The 16,820-nt window shown below is 44.7% G+C and overlaps 1 protein-coding gene across 1 annotated transcript; it reads right to left on the bottom strand.

The window, feature by feature from the left end:
* Window positions 1-1,795: 1,795 nt before the first annotated feature.
* On the bottom strand, window positions 1,796-12,547 carry MED28 (mediator complex subunit 28). The gene is made up of 4 exons (XM_039468208.2): window positions 12,363-12,547; window positions 8,100-8,166; window positions 6,445-6,557; window positions 1,796-4,226 (listed from the first exon to the last, which is right to left on the bottom strand). The coding sequence occupies exons 1-4, from the start codon at window positions 12,519-12,521 to the stop codon at window positions 4,029-4,031; spliced, it is 537 nt and encodes a 178-aa protein (XP_039324142.1). The 5' UTR covers window positions 12,522-12,547; the 3' UTR covers window positions 1,796-4,028.
* Between the last annotated feature and the right edge of the window lie 4,273 nt (window positions 12,548-16,820).

The raw sequence follows: 16,820 nt of genomic DNA, 5'->3' as shown, positions 1-16,820 counted from the left end.
CTCAGTTTCCTGAGTAGCTGGGATTATAGGCACCTGCCACCACGTCTGGCTAATTTTTGTATTTTTAGTAGAGATAGGTTTTCGCCATGTTGGTCAGGCTGGTTTCAAACTCCTAACCTCAAAGTGATCAGCCTGCCTTCAGCCTCCCAAAGTGCTGGGATTACAGGCATGAGCCACCATGCCTGGCCTCAGACTGCTCATTAGAGGAGTCCTGTGTGGGGCAGAAATGGTCTAGCATCTGCACCTCCACTGAGTTTGGTGACAACCATCATGGCCTGGGTGGGAACACGGCAACAGGCCCCCAATGGCAGGAGCTTGTGTAATTGAACTCCTTGAAGCTGCTTTCTTGAAGAGAGGACTGAGCAGCGCTCCTTCACAGCCTCCAGAGGTCCAGAACCAAACACTTGGGAATGTCAACAGTCAAGACATTGGGTAGAGGAGGAAACAGCAAAAGAGGGAAGATACATGAAAAAGAATTCTATTCAAGTAAAGAAGATGAAGATGAGCTAGGCACCGTGGCTCATGCCTGTATATCCCAGCCCTTTGGGAGGCTGAGGTGGGCAGATCACTTGAGGTCAGGAGTTCAAAACCAACTTGGCCAACATGGTGAAACTGCGTCTCCATTAAAAATACAAAAATTAGCCCAGCTACTTGGGAGGCTGAGACAGGAGAATTGCTTGAACTGCCAGGAGGCAAGGTTCTTCTGAGGGAAATGTCAAATGGCTGAAAAGGTCACCCACCAGTTTTGATGTCAATGGTAGGAATGTCTAGCAGGAAGCAGCACATTCAGCTGCTGTTTGTAAAACACACAGACTACCTGATGGCCGGGCAGGCCTTTGCCCAGAGCCTGCCTGTGGGACCCCGTCGTGCCAATGCACTACAAACTGGGTGACACAGCAAGACTCCGCCTCAAAAAAAAAAAAAAAAAAAGCCTGTCCTGAAGATGTGGGCAGCTTTACCTGTGGAGAGTGACAGCCCACAGGCAATCTGCATCTGGGAGCCTGACAAGGAAACTAAGTAGTATTTGAGGAGAAAGGCCTTCTGGTGGAACTTTCTACCTTTCAAAGAGCTACCACACCCAAGACAACCTTGGCTTCTTAAGAACACCCTGGAACCCTAGGTAGGTAGGCTGTTATCAACACATTGACCAGAGAAGAGAGGTGTGAAAACCTACATCAAATCCTGCTTCTGCCAAGGATTAAAGACTAGGCTCTCAACTGTGGGCGAACCACTTAAACTTCCTAAATCCCATATTCTTTGTCCATAATCCTCCTCTTCCTGGACCCACAGAAATCACCAACACCCGAAGAGCACTTGCTACACATTCTGGCACCCTTGCTACCGACTTCCCATTCAACATCTCCTTTAGTCTGCAAAAATAATCCTAGGGGATAGGACTTAGTCTTATCTCTATTTTACAGATTTATTATCTATCTGTGAAAATGGGAACAACAATATTGATTCTGTTATAAGCCTTCTAGAAGATTCAGTGAGATCATTCACATAATGTGTGTGGCACAGATGTCTGGAAGTTGAAAGCCTGAAGCCTATGGGCAGACCTAAGGTCAAATATCACGCCAGACCAGAACTCACCCCTGGACAATGAGAGGAGTCTTTCTTCCAAGACATAATACTCCACTCCCCAGTACCAGGGCAGTGACTCGGCCAAGGGCATTTACAGTAGTTGAGAGGGGAACTTCAGAGGATGGCATGTGATTTTCTTCCTGAAAAAGTCAGCAGCTCAGAGGGTTTCTTAGAGGGTTATTCATCACCCAACAAGATGTTTACCAACAGACAAGATTGAAAAATTGTTATTTATTTGGCAAAAAAGCTTCTGAATTTAATAAAGAAATGGTAATAATTGTTACATACAGTAATTCAAACTCTTTTCACTAAGCACCAAACAGGATAGTTCTCAATCTTTTAATCAAGAACCTCTTTAAAAGAATACCTAAAACATAATCAGTTTATTTAGGTTTTTAATCAAGAAATATAAAGCTGCCAATCAGAGTTTCTAATTACCATGAGATGATCAGGTTAACAACCTTGAGGTCGTAGCATATGAGCTTTTCAAAACTTTGTTTAATCTATACATCCTAACTGAGGGGATTTGTTGGTGTCAGGCTGGTAATCACAGATCCATTTGCCAGATACCATATATACACACAACAAAAAGATAAAAGACTATATGGTCCCTATATATGTAAGGGGAATCATGTCTAATTCTCATTAGCATCATTGAATTAGAGTAGGTAAAAATCCACAATTGCGATTGTGAGGGGCAGAGAGACTGATACAAAGCTCTAACCCACCAGGGAGAACCTAGCAAGGGCAGCAGAAGAGATCAAAGTCCCACGCCTTGGGGATGCAACAGAACAGGTGCTAGGAGGCTTCAGGGACCAGGCACACCACAGGATGTCAGTGCATGTGGGAAGGGGCCTTCAAGGCTGAAGAAAATAAAATGAGGCAAGGTGCAGAGCCACAGGAGTACTGCTAGTCAGAAGATAGGGAAGCGTTTGTTCTGGGTAAAGAGATGTGATCTAATAAGATCTAATAAGAGACTATAAAACTCAGAAAACCTAACCAACGAGAGGCAGAAACAACGCTGGTCTCCATTTCTTAACAGCAACTCAACAGCGAATCCAAGGTTGCCTGCAAAACTAACAAGAGAGCAAAATATCCTTCCACAGGCAGAGGCGCCACATGCTCTTTGTGGAGGCTCAGTAGCCAATGATCACCCTGCATCCCCTCCACCCTCACCATGACACTCTAGTTCCTTGGAGTCAAATCCACCAGCAACAACCTTCCTTAATGGAAAATGTTTCCCCTCCCAAAATGTAAAACAAAAATGATACATGCAAAGAAAACTCAAAACAGAAATAGACAATCACAGCAAGCTTTAGCCCCTCATAGCTCACCTATAGCCCCACTGTCAGACTACTGAAAACAATGTCTGCCCCATTAAACGGATTCATTACTGCAAAATGTAATAAACGTTAGTGTATCACTGTTCCCACTACATCCCTCCTTATCAAAGAAAAAGTAAACACAACATAAAATATAAACATACCCCAAACAGAGGTCAGCATCAACCTAAGGATCCTACTGTAAGATTACTACACTAACCCAAGATAGTTCAATCTTCTTCTGACCTGTTTACAAAAAAATCCTCAGCCTGAGAGCTCTGGAAACATTACAAATATTGTGTTAGGTTCCTCTTCTTGAGGTAGTTCAAAGTCTTAAAACAGAACAAATTTACATACTTTTCTACTCATCACTGAGGGTAACTATCATAAGGCCTACAACTAAAATCCCCTTCTCCTAATTCTCAGGCTATTATGCTTTTTTCCTTCAGATCAAACTACAGGAAGCACACATAAAAAGATGAAAAAAAGGGGCCGGTCACGGTGGCTCAAGCCTGTAATCCCAGCACTTTGGGAGGCCGAGGTGGGTGGATCATGAGGTCGAGAGTTCGAGACCATCCTGGTCGACATGGTGAAACCCCGTCTCTACTAGAAATACAAAAAATTATCTGGGCATGGTGGCATGTGCCTGTAATCCCAGCTACTCAGGAAGCTGAGGCAGGAGAATTGCCTGAACCCAGGAGGCGGAGGTTGCGCTGAGCCGAGATCGCGCCATTGCACTCCAGCCTGGGTAACAAGAGCGAAACTCCGTCTCAAAAAAAAAAAAAAAAAAAAAAAAAGATGAAAAAAAGATGAAAAGTCACACAAAAGTTTAAAAACAAGCAAAACCACCATAAAAAAGAAGCTGTGTCATCACACTCACAGTCAAAACTTTGCTAAAGACAAAAAAAAATTTACTTGATTTATCCAAGCTACAGACCCTTAAAGTACTCAAGAAAGTAACAGCTTATAAAAATAGTGGAAAATTTTTCGATGGGAGCATAAAACTAAAATGAACTCATAATCTGGCAAAGAATTCTTCCAAAATGTCAAGTCCACAGGAAAAGATGTGTGGTCAACCTCACGCACCAGACCACTCACAGTCTGACTGCCTTTGCCCTTTGCTCAGGTTGGCTTCAGAGGTGCAGGGATGTTGGCAGATGCCTGCTCCAGGTAGGCCAAGGAGCCCTGAGGGATGTCGGCTGGCTTTTTGTGCTGCACATTGATGTCCTCCAGCACCTGCTGCCAGTGCCTCAGCTTTGTCAAGTGCTTCTGGACTAGTGCATCTTTCCGCTGTAATTCATTCCTTAGTTCTGAAACATCCTGCAGATAAAAGTGAGAATAAGTCAGAGCAAACTCAGGTAAAACATACATGGCGGCCAGGCGCGGTGGCTCAAGCCTGTAATCCCAGCACTTTGGGAGGCCGAGGCGGGTGGATCACGAGGTTGAGAGATCGAGACCATCCTGCTCAACATGGTGAAACCCCGTCTCTACTAAAAATACAAAACAAATTAGCTGGGCATGGTGGCGTGTGCCTGTAATCTCAGCTACGCAGGAGGCTGAGGCAGGAGAATTGCCTGAACCCAGGAGGCGGAGGTTGCGGTGAGCCGAGATCGCACCATTGCACTCCAGCCTGGGTAACAAGAGCGAAACTCCGTCTCAAAAAAAAAAAAAAAAAAAAAAAAAACATACATGGTTCTGGTTAAGAGGCTAGGAATTCAAAACAAAAATAATCCATTAAACCATATTAAGTCCATTACTCTGCTTGACTCCACTGTTTGAATAACCCAAATCATAGATTCTAACGTAAGTTTTTATGTTTTGTTTTGGGGTTTTTTTTTAGACAAAGTCTCACTCTGTCACCCAGGCTGAAGTGCAGTGGCACCATCTGGGCTCACTGCAATGTCCACCTCCAGGGTTCAAGTGATTCTCCTGCCTCAGCCTCCTACGTAGCTGGGATCACAGGAACATGCCACCATGCCTGGCTAATTTTTGTATTTTTAGTAGAGATGGGGTTTTGCCATGTTGGTCACGCTAATCTTAAACTCTTGACGTCAAGTCATCCACCCACCTTGGCCTCCTGAAGTGCTGGGATTATAGATATGAGCCACCATGCCCAGCCTATGTTTATTTTTCTTATAGAAAGTAATACGCAAGTTACAAAATTCAAAAGGTACCAAAGGGCAGCCAAAAAAAAAATCAGACTGATATGGTTTGGCTGTGTCCCCACCCAATCTGATCCTAAGTTGTAACTGCTACAGTTCCCATGTGTCACAGGAGGAGTCTGGTGGGAGGTAACTGAATCATGTGGGCAGGTCTTTCTCACGCTGTTCTCCTGGTAGTGAGTAGGTATCACAAGATCCGATGGTTTTAAAAATAGGCATTTCCCTGTGTAAGCCCTCTTCTTTTGTCTGCCGCCATGTGAGATGTGTCTTTAACCTTCTGCCATGATTGTGAGGCCTCCCCAGCCATGTGGAACTGTTGAGTCCATTAAACCTTTTTTATTTTGTGAATCGCCCAGTCTCGGGTATGTCTTTACCAGCAGTGTGAAAATGAACCAACACGCAGGCTCTACCCATCCTAGTCTCCAGCCACCCAGTACCTCTCTCCAAAGGTTACTGCTGAGAACCTAAAACAGTTGTTAACAACTGTGTACAAAAAAATCCACACCACTCTATCACTTCAGATTATGAACTGTTAAAATTATATTTTTCAAGAGCTTTTTGTGAACAACAGCGTTAAATCCTTTACCAAAGACCCAGTCTTGGACATACCTGCACTATTATTCACGTATTCACATCAGGAAATGATCCGACATGATAAACTATGAGAATAGCTATCTATCCCCAACACCTGGTATCATGAATGGAAAGAGACTTTGATTAATTGGAACTAGTTACTTCAAAAACTGCTCCCAATAATCTCAATTCAGTGTTTTCCACTGAGGGCATCGCGGCTTTTTGGGCAAGACGGTTCTTCACTCTTCCACACTGCCTGGGGCAGGTCCTGGCCCAACCCATTCAATGCCATTAAAGCTTCCCAAGTCATCGTGGAACCCCAATACACTTCCAAACGCCCTAGCTTAGAACAACTGAGATCAGTGAAATCCTGAGTTTCAAAGACCCTGAGTCGGAACACTACTTTTTGATTCCTTGGATTCCTGTGTGCAAGGCAATGGATAAGGCAACTGGGGACACAGATCTCAGTTTCTGTCCAAAATGAGTCTGTACATATTAATGGGTGTTTTTAATGTGTTTCACATGGCAGAATCTTTTAAGAAAAATCTTTCCTGAAGGCCAATGTATGCCACAAATCAGATCAGAGCTGTTCTACCTGACACTCTCTTTTTGAACCCCACTCATTGGCTTCACTTCTTGTTCAGGTTGTCCCAAACACTGAAGACTAGCCACATTTCACACTGACCTATAAATAGCCTGACTGAGACTCGTGAGAAACAAGTACATCTTATCTAAAGCATAAGAGGAATCCTGGCACCACTTAGTTCTTCCTATAGAAGCTGAGAAGAAAACTGAGTTCATACCTCTTTGATAACTTGCTCTGGTTTCTGGACAGATAACTGCAATCTTTTTTGTAAGAAAAAACACTCTGTCTGTCTTGCAATATCTAGAAACTTCTGGATACACTGATCAACACCTTTAAAAAAAAAAAAAGACCAAAAAGATTAATATAAGAAAAACACTTATATACATTTATCTCTGTCATAAATAAATAATCAGAATGTAAAAACAAAGCCTTCTCATAGACGACTCAGAGATTTTAATCTTAGCCACAGCGGTAATAGTAACCCCCAACTTCTCATGTGTTAACCAACATTAAACAGCAGATAATTCATGCTTTTCGCAGGTTAAGAAAAAAAAAGAGAGAGAGACCTTAATATAGCATGAAAGCCATGAGATCTTCTTAAAAAAGACTATGCAGAGGCCGAGTGCAGTGGTTCACGCCTGTAATCCCAGCACTTTGGGAGGCTGAGGCAGGCAGATTGCTTGAGCCTAGGAGTAAAGACCAGCCCGGGCAACACAGCAAAATCTCCTCTCCAAAAAAAAATAAAAACACAAATAATAGCCACATGTGGTGGCTTACACTGTGGTCCCCAGCTACTTGGGAGGCTGAGGTGGGAGGATTACCTGAGCCTAAGAGGCAGAGGCTGCAGTGAGCAGAGATCGTGCCACTGCACTCCTTTCTTAAAGGGTGACAGGCTGGGTGTGGTGGCTCATGCCTACAATTCCAGCATTTTGGGAGATTGAGACAGGTGGATCACCTGAGGTCAGGAGTTTGAGACCAGGCTGGGCAACATGGCGAAAACACATCTCTACTAAAAATGCAAAATTAGTTGAGCATTGTGGTGCATGCCTATAGTCCCAGCTACTTGGGAGACTGAGACAGGAGAAGCGCCTGAACCCATTAGGCAGAGGCTGCAGTGAGCTGAGGTCACACCATTGCACTCCAGCCTGGGCAAGCATAGTGAAAATGTATTTTGAAAAAAGAAAGGGCATAGTGGCTCATGCCTGTAATCCCAGCAGTTTGGGAGGCCGAGGTGGGCGGATCATGAGGTCAGGAGATTGAGAACATTTCTGGCTAACATGGTGAAACCCCATCTCTATTAAATATAAAAAATTAGTGGGGCATGGCAGCACACGCCTGTAGTCCCAGCTACCCAGGGGGCTGAGGCAAGAGAACAGCTTGAACCCAGGACATGGAGGTTGCAGTGAGCTGAGATTGCGCCACGGCACTCCAGCTTGGGTGCCAGAGCGCTACTCCATCTCAAAAAAAAAACAAAAACAAAAAACCATGTAAAATATGGTACAAAGAAATCAGAAGCTCTGGTTACCTCTAGAGACAGAACTTGGGGAATAAGAAAACGTACAAGAGACTTTTCTCTGTAAGACCTATTCCAAAAATAATAAAAATTTTTTAAAAAGCAGTACACACTATTGGTCTTCTTTACCTAGCACCAATATGAAAAGCTCATTATAAATGGTTCATTATCGGTGATATAAGATGTCAACTAAAAAGCTGAACCAAGAGCCAGCAGCTCATAGAGATTATGTGCACACATTTTAGTCCCTGAACTGTTCTCTTAGGATAAAAGCAGGACTGAAACACATGAAATATAAAATTAGCAACTAGGAAATCTTGCTGAAGCCAAGAACCTGCGTACACAGAGGGAATGCTTACCAGTTCGAATTTCTTCCTGATCAGTGCCACTGACATAGTCCTGACTCACCAGAGACGCAAAGCAAGCCTGTGTAATCAAAACATAGAAAAGAAAAAAATGTCGTTCACACATCAAAAATCTTATTCCAGAGGAAGAAATAACTTCTCCTGAAGTCATCTGATAAGGTGGCAGCATCTGTGTTTGCACATGAGACGGCAAGACATCATGCCAACAGAAACACCTGGTAAACTGAGTTTACCAATTAGGCCCATGGAGAAAGCGCTAGGCAAATGAGCCGGCATTACATCTGGTCTCTGTGCTACCCATACCCCTTCCCTTTATCTTACTCCACACCAGGCCCACTCTTCCAGCCCCACTGTGGCCTATTGCTGATGCTTACACAACTCATATGACCACCCATTCAGGACTCAGGTCAATCTTCTCCCCCTCAGAGAGACCAGCTGGTCTACCTTTTCTAAATGGTGACCCTCCTGCTCATGCTCCACCCCACAAGCACAGCTTTATTGTTTTTCACATAATTAACTGACATCATACCCATTATTTTCATCCATTATTATCTGTCCCCTACTAGTAGGTGAGAATTTTACCTCTTATTCACCACTGTCCTCCTAGTGCCAGGAACACTGCCTTGGCACAAGGGAAGTGTTTAATAACACATGTTAATGATTGACTGGACGGCCTAAGAGGACAAGGTTGGTGTCATATGGATATAATCAAAAGCCCCAGAGACAGTTCTCTATAAAGGGCACCTATACAGATGGAAATGCGAATCAACCAAGGAGTTCTGTCCATAAGCAACTCTAAGGAAATGCCAGGCCCACTGCAGGAAGTGGGTAGGGAGGCACATAAAGAGAACAGGATGGCAGGTGGATGAGCAGGGGTTGGAAAGGAGCCTCAAATGCAGGAAAGCAGAGCTCTGTCAGCAATTAGCAAACACACTTGGTGTGAGGCAGGCAGATCTGAGCCCAAATTTAGGGCATTAACTACATGTGAGGGCCCTTCGAGAAACAAAAATTCTGCCGGCCTGTAACTCCCACACTTGACTTACAGAAAAAGTAAAGCAGAAAAACAGATTGCCCATTCTTGGGATTACTCTGAAAGCTGACTCCCCTTGGGTTTGGGAGGTGGATAAGCTGTACCTCTTTTGTGAAACCTATGGCTACTGGGAAACATCCCATCAAGAGGCCAACCAGTCACGAACTGGCCAAAAAGGCCCACCAGCCAGGGTGGCAGGAAATCTGATCTCAAGAATTTTACTCCCCTCCATTCCCTTAAGAAAAATATTAGGGGCCTGACATGGTGGATCGCTTGAGTCCAGGAGTTCAAGACCAGCATGGGCAGCATGGTGAAACCCTGTCTCTACTAAAACAAAAATTAACCAGACATAGTGGTACGCACCTGTAGTCCCAGCCACTTAGAAGGCTGAAGCAGGAGGACCACTCGAGCCCAGAAATTGGAGGCTGCGGTGAGCCAAGATCATGCCATTACACTCTGGCCTGGGTGACTGTCTCAAGAAAAAAAAAGGAAAAAAAGAAAAAAAAAGATATACAGCCTTTTAGAGACAGTTGGACAGCTGTACTGAGAAGAAAATGTGTGGCAGTCCAGAAAAAAAATAAACGTTTTGATTTTTTGTTGTTTTATTTTTTTTGAGATGGCGTCTTGTTCTGTTGCCCAGGCTAGAGTGCAGTGGCACGATCTTCGATCACTGCAACCTCTGCCTCCCAGGTTTCAGCAATTCTCCTGCCTCAGCCTTAGGTGTGTGCCACCACGGCCCACTAATTTTTGTATTTTTAGAGATGGGGTTTCACCATGTTGGCCAGGCTAGTCTTGAACTAACCTCAAGGGATCCAGCCACCTTGGCCTCCCAAAGTGCTGGGATTACAGGCGTGAGCCACAGCGTCTGCCTAGGAAGAGAACAACTTTTTAAAAGCATGGCTACAACAGAGCCTTTGCCTGGAAAGTAAGTGCTAGTCCTCATTTCCACAAACCCAATGGTTCACTTTGAGCAAGTTAGTTCCCCTCACTGAGCCTCAGTTTCTCTGTCCATTAAATGGAGGAAACGGGACTAGATGGTCTCCAACATTCCCTCCAAAATCAAGAGTGCATGAGCTCAATAAACTCCTTCCATCAAAGAGCATGTACTGAGCAGCCAGGATGAACAAGACAGAGACCTTAAGAGGTGGCATCTAAGCAGCCTGAATGAGCAAGACAGAGACCTCAAGAGGTGGCACCCCAACAGGAATGAGAAGCAGGTAAGCAGGTGCTGCCATGTGCCACTGGAGGCTGTGAAAATTGAGGTTCACTCAGAACATAAGGAAGGAAACAGGAAAAATTCCAATGAAAATGTGGCCTTTGAACTGAATCTTTAGACAAGACTAGACAGGTGATCACCCAGCAGCAGAAGATCCAGCTAGCACCTCTCCCTCTCCCCTTCACCTGGCAAGATCAAAATGCTGCTTTGGCTTTCATGCTCTCTAGGAAGCCTTCTTTGATGCACATGCTCATATGTGCTCCCACGGTACCCTAGGTTTCTTCTAACAGAGCACTGATCCTACAGCAAAGCAACTGCCTGCCGTTTATCACAAGCTTCCTGAAGGCAGGGACTGGTTTTCTCTGTATTCTCTGTATGGATAATCAAGTCCCAGAGGGAGTTCTCTCTAAAGGGCACCTACAGACGCATACGTGAATCAGCCAAGGAGTTCTGTGCACAGGCAATCACACTAAAGCCTCCTTCAATGCCTGACAAATATTCAGCACCACAATAAAGGCTCCTTCAATGTCTGAAAAATATTCATCTAGCAGTTGCTATCTACTACCACTGTATTAGCACTACAGGACACAAAATGTGAAGAGTGTGGGTACAAAACAGGTAGCCTCTGACTTCATGGAGCCTGGTTTAACGGTAAGTATTAAAAAGAAGGCCAGGGAAGGGTCCACTGAGGAAGTGATGCAATGAGCTGAGGAGGGGCCTGGAAGCCCAAAGAGAAAACAAATGGTACATGTGGGAAAGCCTTGTGTGGCTGGAGTAAGAGGAAATAAGTATGAAGGAGAGAACTCAACATGCAAAGCCTGGGATACCACACTAAACATCTTGATCTTATCTCAAGAGCAACAAGCAGCCACTGTAAGTTTTTAAGCAGCAGGGTACTGGGAGTCAACTCTGGCTGACTTGTACAGGGCCAGTCTTTCTGCAAGTGCCCATGACTGAGAGCCACCTCACCTCAAGTACAATGCTAGATTCTGCTCTAAAGCTCACCATCCCCTTCCTTTACCACTTAGCACCATCACAAAGGTGTCTCCTTCTCCTCGTCTTCCCAAATAGGGCAGATTTCTCTGTCTTTAAATCACTTATTTCTAAATCTTTGTAGAGCCCGTGGTACATACAGCCTGAATAATATCATTTATAAATGATATTCATGTACTACTGTGCTATTAGATACAGTATAAAAGTCACAAAACTGGGACTTAAAATGTGGAAAAGTTAACTCCAATTTGAAGTTATATTACTTTATTACTACACACGAGCAGCTCATCTTCCACTTTAAAGACCACTGGAAATCACCAAAGCATTTATTTTCACCTCTCCATCGTCCCTCGATACATAGTTCACCTTCCTTGCTGCAAGGTAAACTCTTTGGGCAGAACTCGGAGATTGGGTCATCTTTGCCTCCCTCCCTCCCCAACCGCCAACATTGCTCTTTCCTCAGCCGCTAGTACCAGGATATGCCTAGTAACTGAAGTCAATTTCCGCTCTAAGAGTCCCATTACTTCAGGATCGTTTAAGGGTGAAGTCCAGTGGAAAGGAGACAGGACACAGCAGTGAAACTTTAAGCTCCGAAAAGGCTTGAGCCCCTTATTCAACATGTAGGAATGCAAGAAACGGGGCTCAGGGATGGGACCAAGGACAAGCTGGTACGGCAACAGCCGGCTGGAAATCTGGAAGGGTTCCAAGGTTGAAGGTTACGCAAACTTCTGCCTCCACGTTTCCAGAAACGTGCAGTTTACGCGCCTCCGGCAGCCGACCTGAATTGAATACGGGTCACTGTGAAGCCTAAAGCAAGTAGTTTACGCGCCTCCGGCAGCCGACCTGAATTGAATACAGGTCACTGTGAAGCCTAAAGCAAGTAACTTAAGTTCTTTAAGCCTCGGTTTCCCTATCTGTAAATTAGCCGCTGAGATGCCTGGAGAGATATGAGCATGCGCGGTTCACGTTTCAGGAAAAATGGAAGGCTGGAGACGAAGATTCCTGTGTCTTATATTACCTCGAAAGATGACTCCAACTCGTCCACCAAAGTACTGTTGGAAGGTCTAGGAGCGCCTGGAGCTGCCTGAAGAAGCGAAGCTTGGCCCGGGAGGCCCGGCGGGGGCTGTGGGGGCCCAGGTGGCTGCCCAGAAAACATTCCACCTAGCGGAGCCGCCATGTCTGGAATGACACAAGAGAGGTCCACTGCGCCTGCGCGGAATTCGGCGCAAAAGGTCACGCGCCAGGCGTGGTCACGTGACAGGACCTGGCGGTGGGAGGATTTCGTTGCGCCGCCGGAAGCAGAATTTTTTGTTCTGTCTTCTTGTCTATCGCAAAACAGAGTTTACATGTCTTTTCCTTTTTTCTTAGCTTAAGAATAGAAAACTTAAGAGAAAGAAAAAAGAAAAAAAGAATAGAAAACTTTGGCCAGATTAGACCTGGTTGTGTGGACAGGGGAATTAACGACTACAGTAGAGCAAGCCTTACCACCAGAGTCAGGATACTATATAATATATGCTGGTATATATACTTCTCCACCAGTCCCGACTGTGCCCCGAATACCTGCAGAGACTTTGGCTAAGTCACTTGTACTTTCCGCAGGCTGTTACCCGTTGATAAAACGAGAGGGTCACCCACTCCACAAATATTTGTTAAGTCATTGGTTATAGCGGGAAGACAGGCAAAGTTCTTCCTAAATTCTGGTCGGAGGTGGATAGTGGAAACAACTTTGTTGAGATTCCCAATGTGCCCGGCACTGTTCTCTTTAGATATTTATGGTTACACCAAAGAGACAGTCACTGTGCTGATCTTTTTCTTTCTCTCAGGGTCTCGCTTTGTCTCGCCCAGGCTGAAGTGCAGTGGCATGATCGGGACTCGAACTCCCGGGCTCAAGCAAGCCCCCCCACCTGAGTCACCCATGTAGCTACGACCACAGGTGCGTGCTGTCATGCCGGGCTATTATTTATTTAGTTAGATAATTAGTTTTTAGTTTTAGAAGAGTCGGGGTTCTCACCGTTTTGTCCAGGTTGGTCTCCAACTCCTTAGCTCAAGTGATTCTCCCGCTACGGCTTCCCAAAGTGTTCGGAATACAGGCATAAAACAATGCACGAGGCTGCTAATCCCTTAATAATCTCCTTTTAAACAATTGCTTATTTAGGCCAGGCGCGGTGGCTCACGCCTGTAATCCCAGCACTTTGGGAGGCCAAGGCGGGCGGATCATCTGAGGTCAGAAGTTTGAGATCAGCCTGACCAACATGGAGAAACTCCTTCTCTACTAAAAAATTCAAAATTAGCCGGGCATGGTGGCACATGCCTGTAATCCCAGCCACTCGGGAGGCTGAGGCAGGAGAATTGCTCCAGCAGCCTGGGCAACAAGAGCAAAACTCCTCTCAAAAAAAAAAAAAAGCTTCTTTATTTCTTCTTTTATTTTGGAGACGGAGTCTCGCTGTGTCGTCAGGCTGGAGTGCAGTGATGCGATCTGGGCTCACTGCAAACCTCCGCGTTCCTAGTTCAAGCGATTCCCCTGCCTCAGCCTTCCGAGTAGCTGGGACTATAGGCGAAGGTCGCCGCTCCGGGCTAATTTTTTGTATTTTGGTAGAGATGGGGTTTCGCCATGTTTCTCAGGCTGGTCTCTGACTCCTGAGCTCAGGCATTCTATTCGCCTCGGCCTCCAAAGTGCTAGTATTACAGGCGTGAGCCACCGCACCGGGCCCACTTAGTTCTCTCTTCAGAAGCCAGTAACATTTTTTCATCATATCTGATTTTAGTTATCACCCAGCACACTTAAACTGAGCCCTCTATTTCCCAGGCACTATTTAATGATCTGGGGGTTATAGCAATCACCTCAAATCTCTGGAAGGAGGGAGACAAACACATAAATATATAGCAATATTGTGTAGAGAGAAAAGCTGGGAAGGAAAATGAAACCCAGTAAGGGGATGGCTAGTAATGGAGGGGTGTTCTTTGAGATAGGTGATTGGAGAAGGCCCGTCCAAGGATATCCGGACTGTAGTGACTGGCGTGAAAATTTAGGAGTGCTTTCTACACCGAGGGATCCCTGAAGAAGGATCCTGCCTAGCATATTTAAGGAACCACAGGAAGCTCAGTGCCAGAGGAGTGAGCCAGGGCAGAAATGTTCAGAGAAAAAGCAGGAGCTTCCCTTTGCCAATCAGGCTCAAATCAAGTCATCTTCCCAGCCTCAGTTTGACTTCGATACCCACTCCTGGGTACTTGACCCTGTTTAATTTTCTACACAGCTTTTATGTAATCTGAAATTATCTTGTTCGTTTCTTCATAACTAAATCACCTACCCTCCTCCTCTTCCTCCTCTATCATACACATACCAACTAGAATGTAAGTTCCATATATCAGAGCCTGCCCATCTTATTCACCTGTATCCCCAAAATCTAGAATGGTGCCTGTCATAGATAGACATAATAAATATGTGGTGACTGAAGGAACCAGAAGAAAGTGCCCAGAGGAAACAAGTCTACTCCAGCAGTTTTCAGAGAGTTTTGTCTCAAGACCCCTTTACATGCCTAAAAAGTATTGAGGATCCCTACGTTTTTGTTTATGTGGGTTATGTCTGCTAATATTTATAAGTTAAAACTGAGAATTTAAAAAATTCATTTAAAAAGAAATTCATTACATGTTAACAAAAATAGTATCTTTATTAAAACTAATACTCTATTTTCCAAAATAAGGAATAAATTAGTAAAAACAGTGGCATCATTTTACTTTTTGGCAAGTCTCATGTATATGTGTGTATTTGTATATATATATATACATACATATACACATTTTATTTTTATTTTTTGAGACAGAGTCATACTCTGCCACCCAGGCTGCAGTGCAGTGGCACAATTACAGCTCACTGCAACTCTCACCTCCCAGGCTCCAGTGAGTCTCCCAAGTAGCTGGAACTACAGGGGCACGCCACCACACCTGGCTTATTTTTTGCAAAGATTGGGTCTTGCCATGTTGCCCAGGCTGGTCTTGAACTCCTGGGCACAAGCAATCCACCTACCTTGGCCTCCTGAAGTGCTGGGATTACAGGAGTGAGCCACCATGTCCAGCCTTTCAAGCCTTAATATCCAGTTTACCTAACCTCAATGTAAATTTCCTGAGAGCATGGTCAGTGGTATTTCTCTTGCAGGCCCCCTAGAGTACTGCACAAAAAAAGCACTGACATTTTTTGGATTTTGCTGAAAACCCATCACTTCATTTATAAGATGAGGGAACACTGCCTTAGAAAAATTACTAAGAACAAGATAACATATGTAGAGGTTTAATACAGTGCCTCACATCGACTAAGTTGCTAAGTAGTGACATGATGTGACTCCTTTTTTTAATTTTTAGAGATAAGGTCTCACTATGTTGCCCAGGCTAATCTTGAGCTCTTGAAGCCTCAAGTGATCCTCCCACCTTGGCCCGCCAAAGTTCTGAGATTACAGGCATGAGCCACTGAGCCTGGCCTGATTTATGTTTTAAAATAATCTTTCTAGCCCTACGGTTAATGGGAGAACAAGTGGAGAAGGCAGGGAGATCAGTGAGACAGTAATCTAGGACTGCAGAGAGGATGGTGACTTCTACTAGGGGAATTGAGAGAGCAGTGGTGAGACTTGGGTCAAATAAATGCCATGATTTGCTCAACAACCAACGGGTTGGGAATGGAATGTTAGTATGATTTGAATGTAACTTTTTTTGCTTTGTTTTGTTTAGAGAAGTCTTGCTCTGTTACCCAGGCTGGAGTTGGAGTGCAGTGGTACATTCTTGGCTCACTACGACCTCTGCCTCCCAGGTTCAAGTGATTCTCCTGCCTCAGCCCCCCCTAGTAGCTGGGACTACAGGCACACACCAGCATGCCTGGCAAATTTTTGTGTTTTTAGTAGAGACAGGGTTCATCAAGTATCTGGCAGCTAAATGCACATTCAGTGACAACTATTAAATTTCATCTCAGCCAGTCATGGTGGCTCATATCTGTAATCCCAGCTCACTTTGGGAGGCCGAGACGGGTGGATCACTTGAGGCCAGGAGTTCAAGACCAGCCTGGGCAACATGGCAAAACCTGTCTTTACTAAAAATACATAAACTAGCTGGGCATGGTGGTTCGCGCCTGTAGTCCCAGCTATGTGGGAGGCTGAGGCATGAGAATTGCTTGAACCCAGGAGGTGGAGGTTGCAGTCAGTTGAGATCGTGCTACTGCACTCCAACCTGGGTGACAGAGTGAAACTGTCTTAAAAAAAAAAATTCTATCAAAGCCCTACTGAGGCTGTGTATCACTCAGAATAAATCCGTATTCAGTTTCCTTCAAAAGCCTGTAATTCCAACCCTCTAATTCCATCTTTCCTGATGAAGTGACTTCTAAACATGGATAACCAGGGAAACCTGTGTTTACTTAACTACACTCACCAGGTTTTCTTTAATTCTAATAAATACCAAACATGCATACCCATTTCTGTTCCCTCTATAAACCAGT

This window comes from Saimiri boliviensis, chromosome 3 (assembly GCF_048565385.1).
Source record: "Saimiri boliviensis isolate mSaiBol1 chromosome 3, mSaiBol1.pri, whole genome shotgun sequence".
NCBI lineage: Eukaryota > Metazoa > Chordata > Mammalia > Primates > Cebidae > Saimiri > Saimiri boliviensis.
Note: the sequence above shows the minus strand (reverse complement) of the source record. Positions and strands in the feature narration are given on the sequence as shown.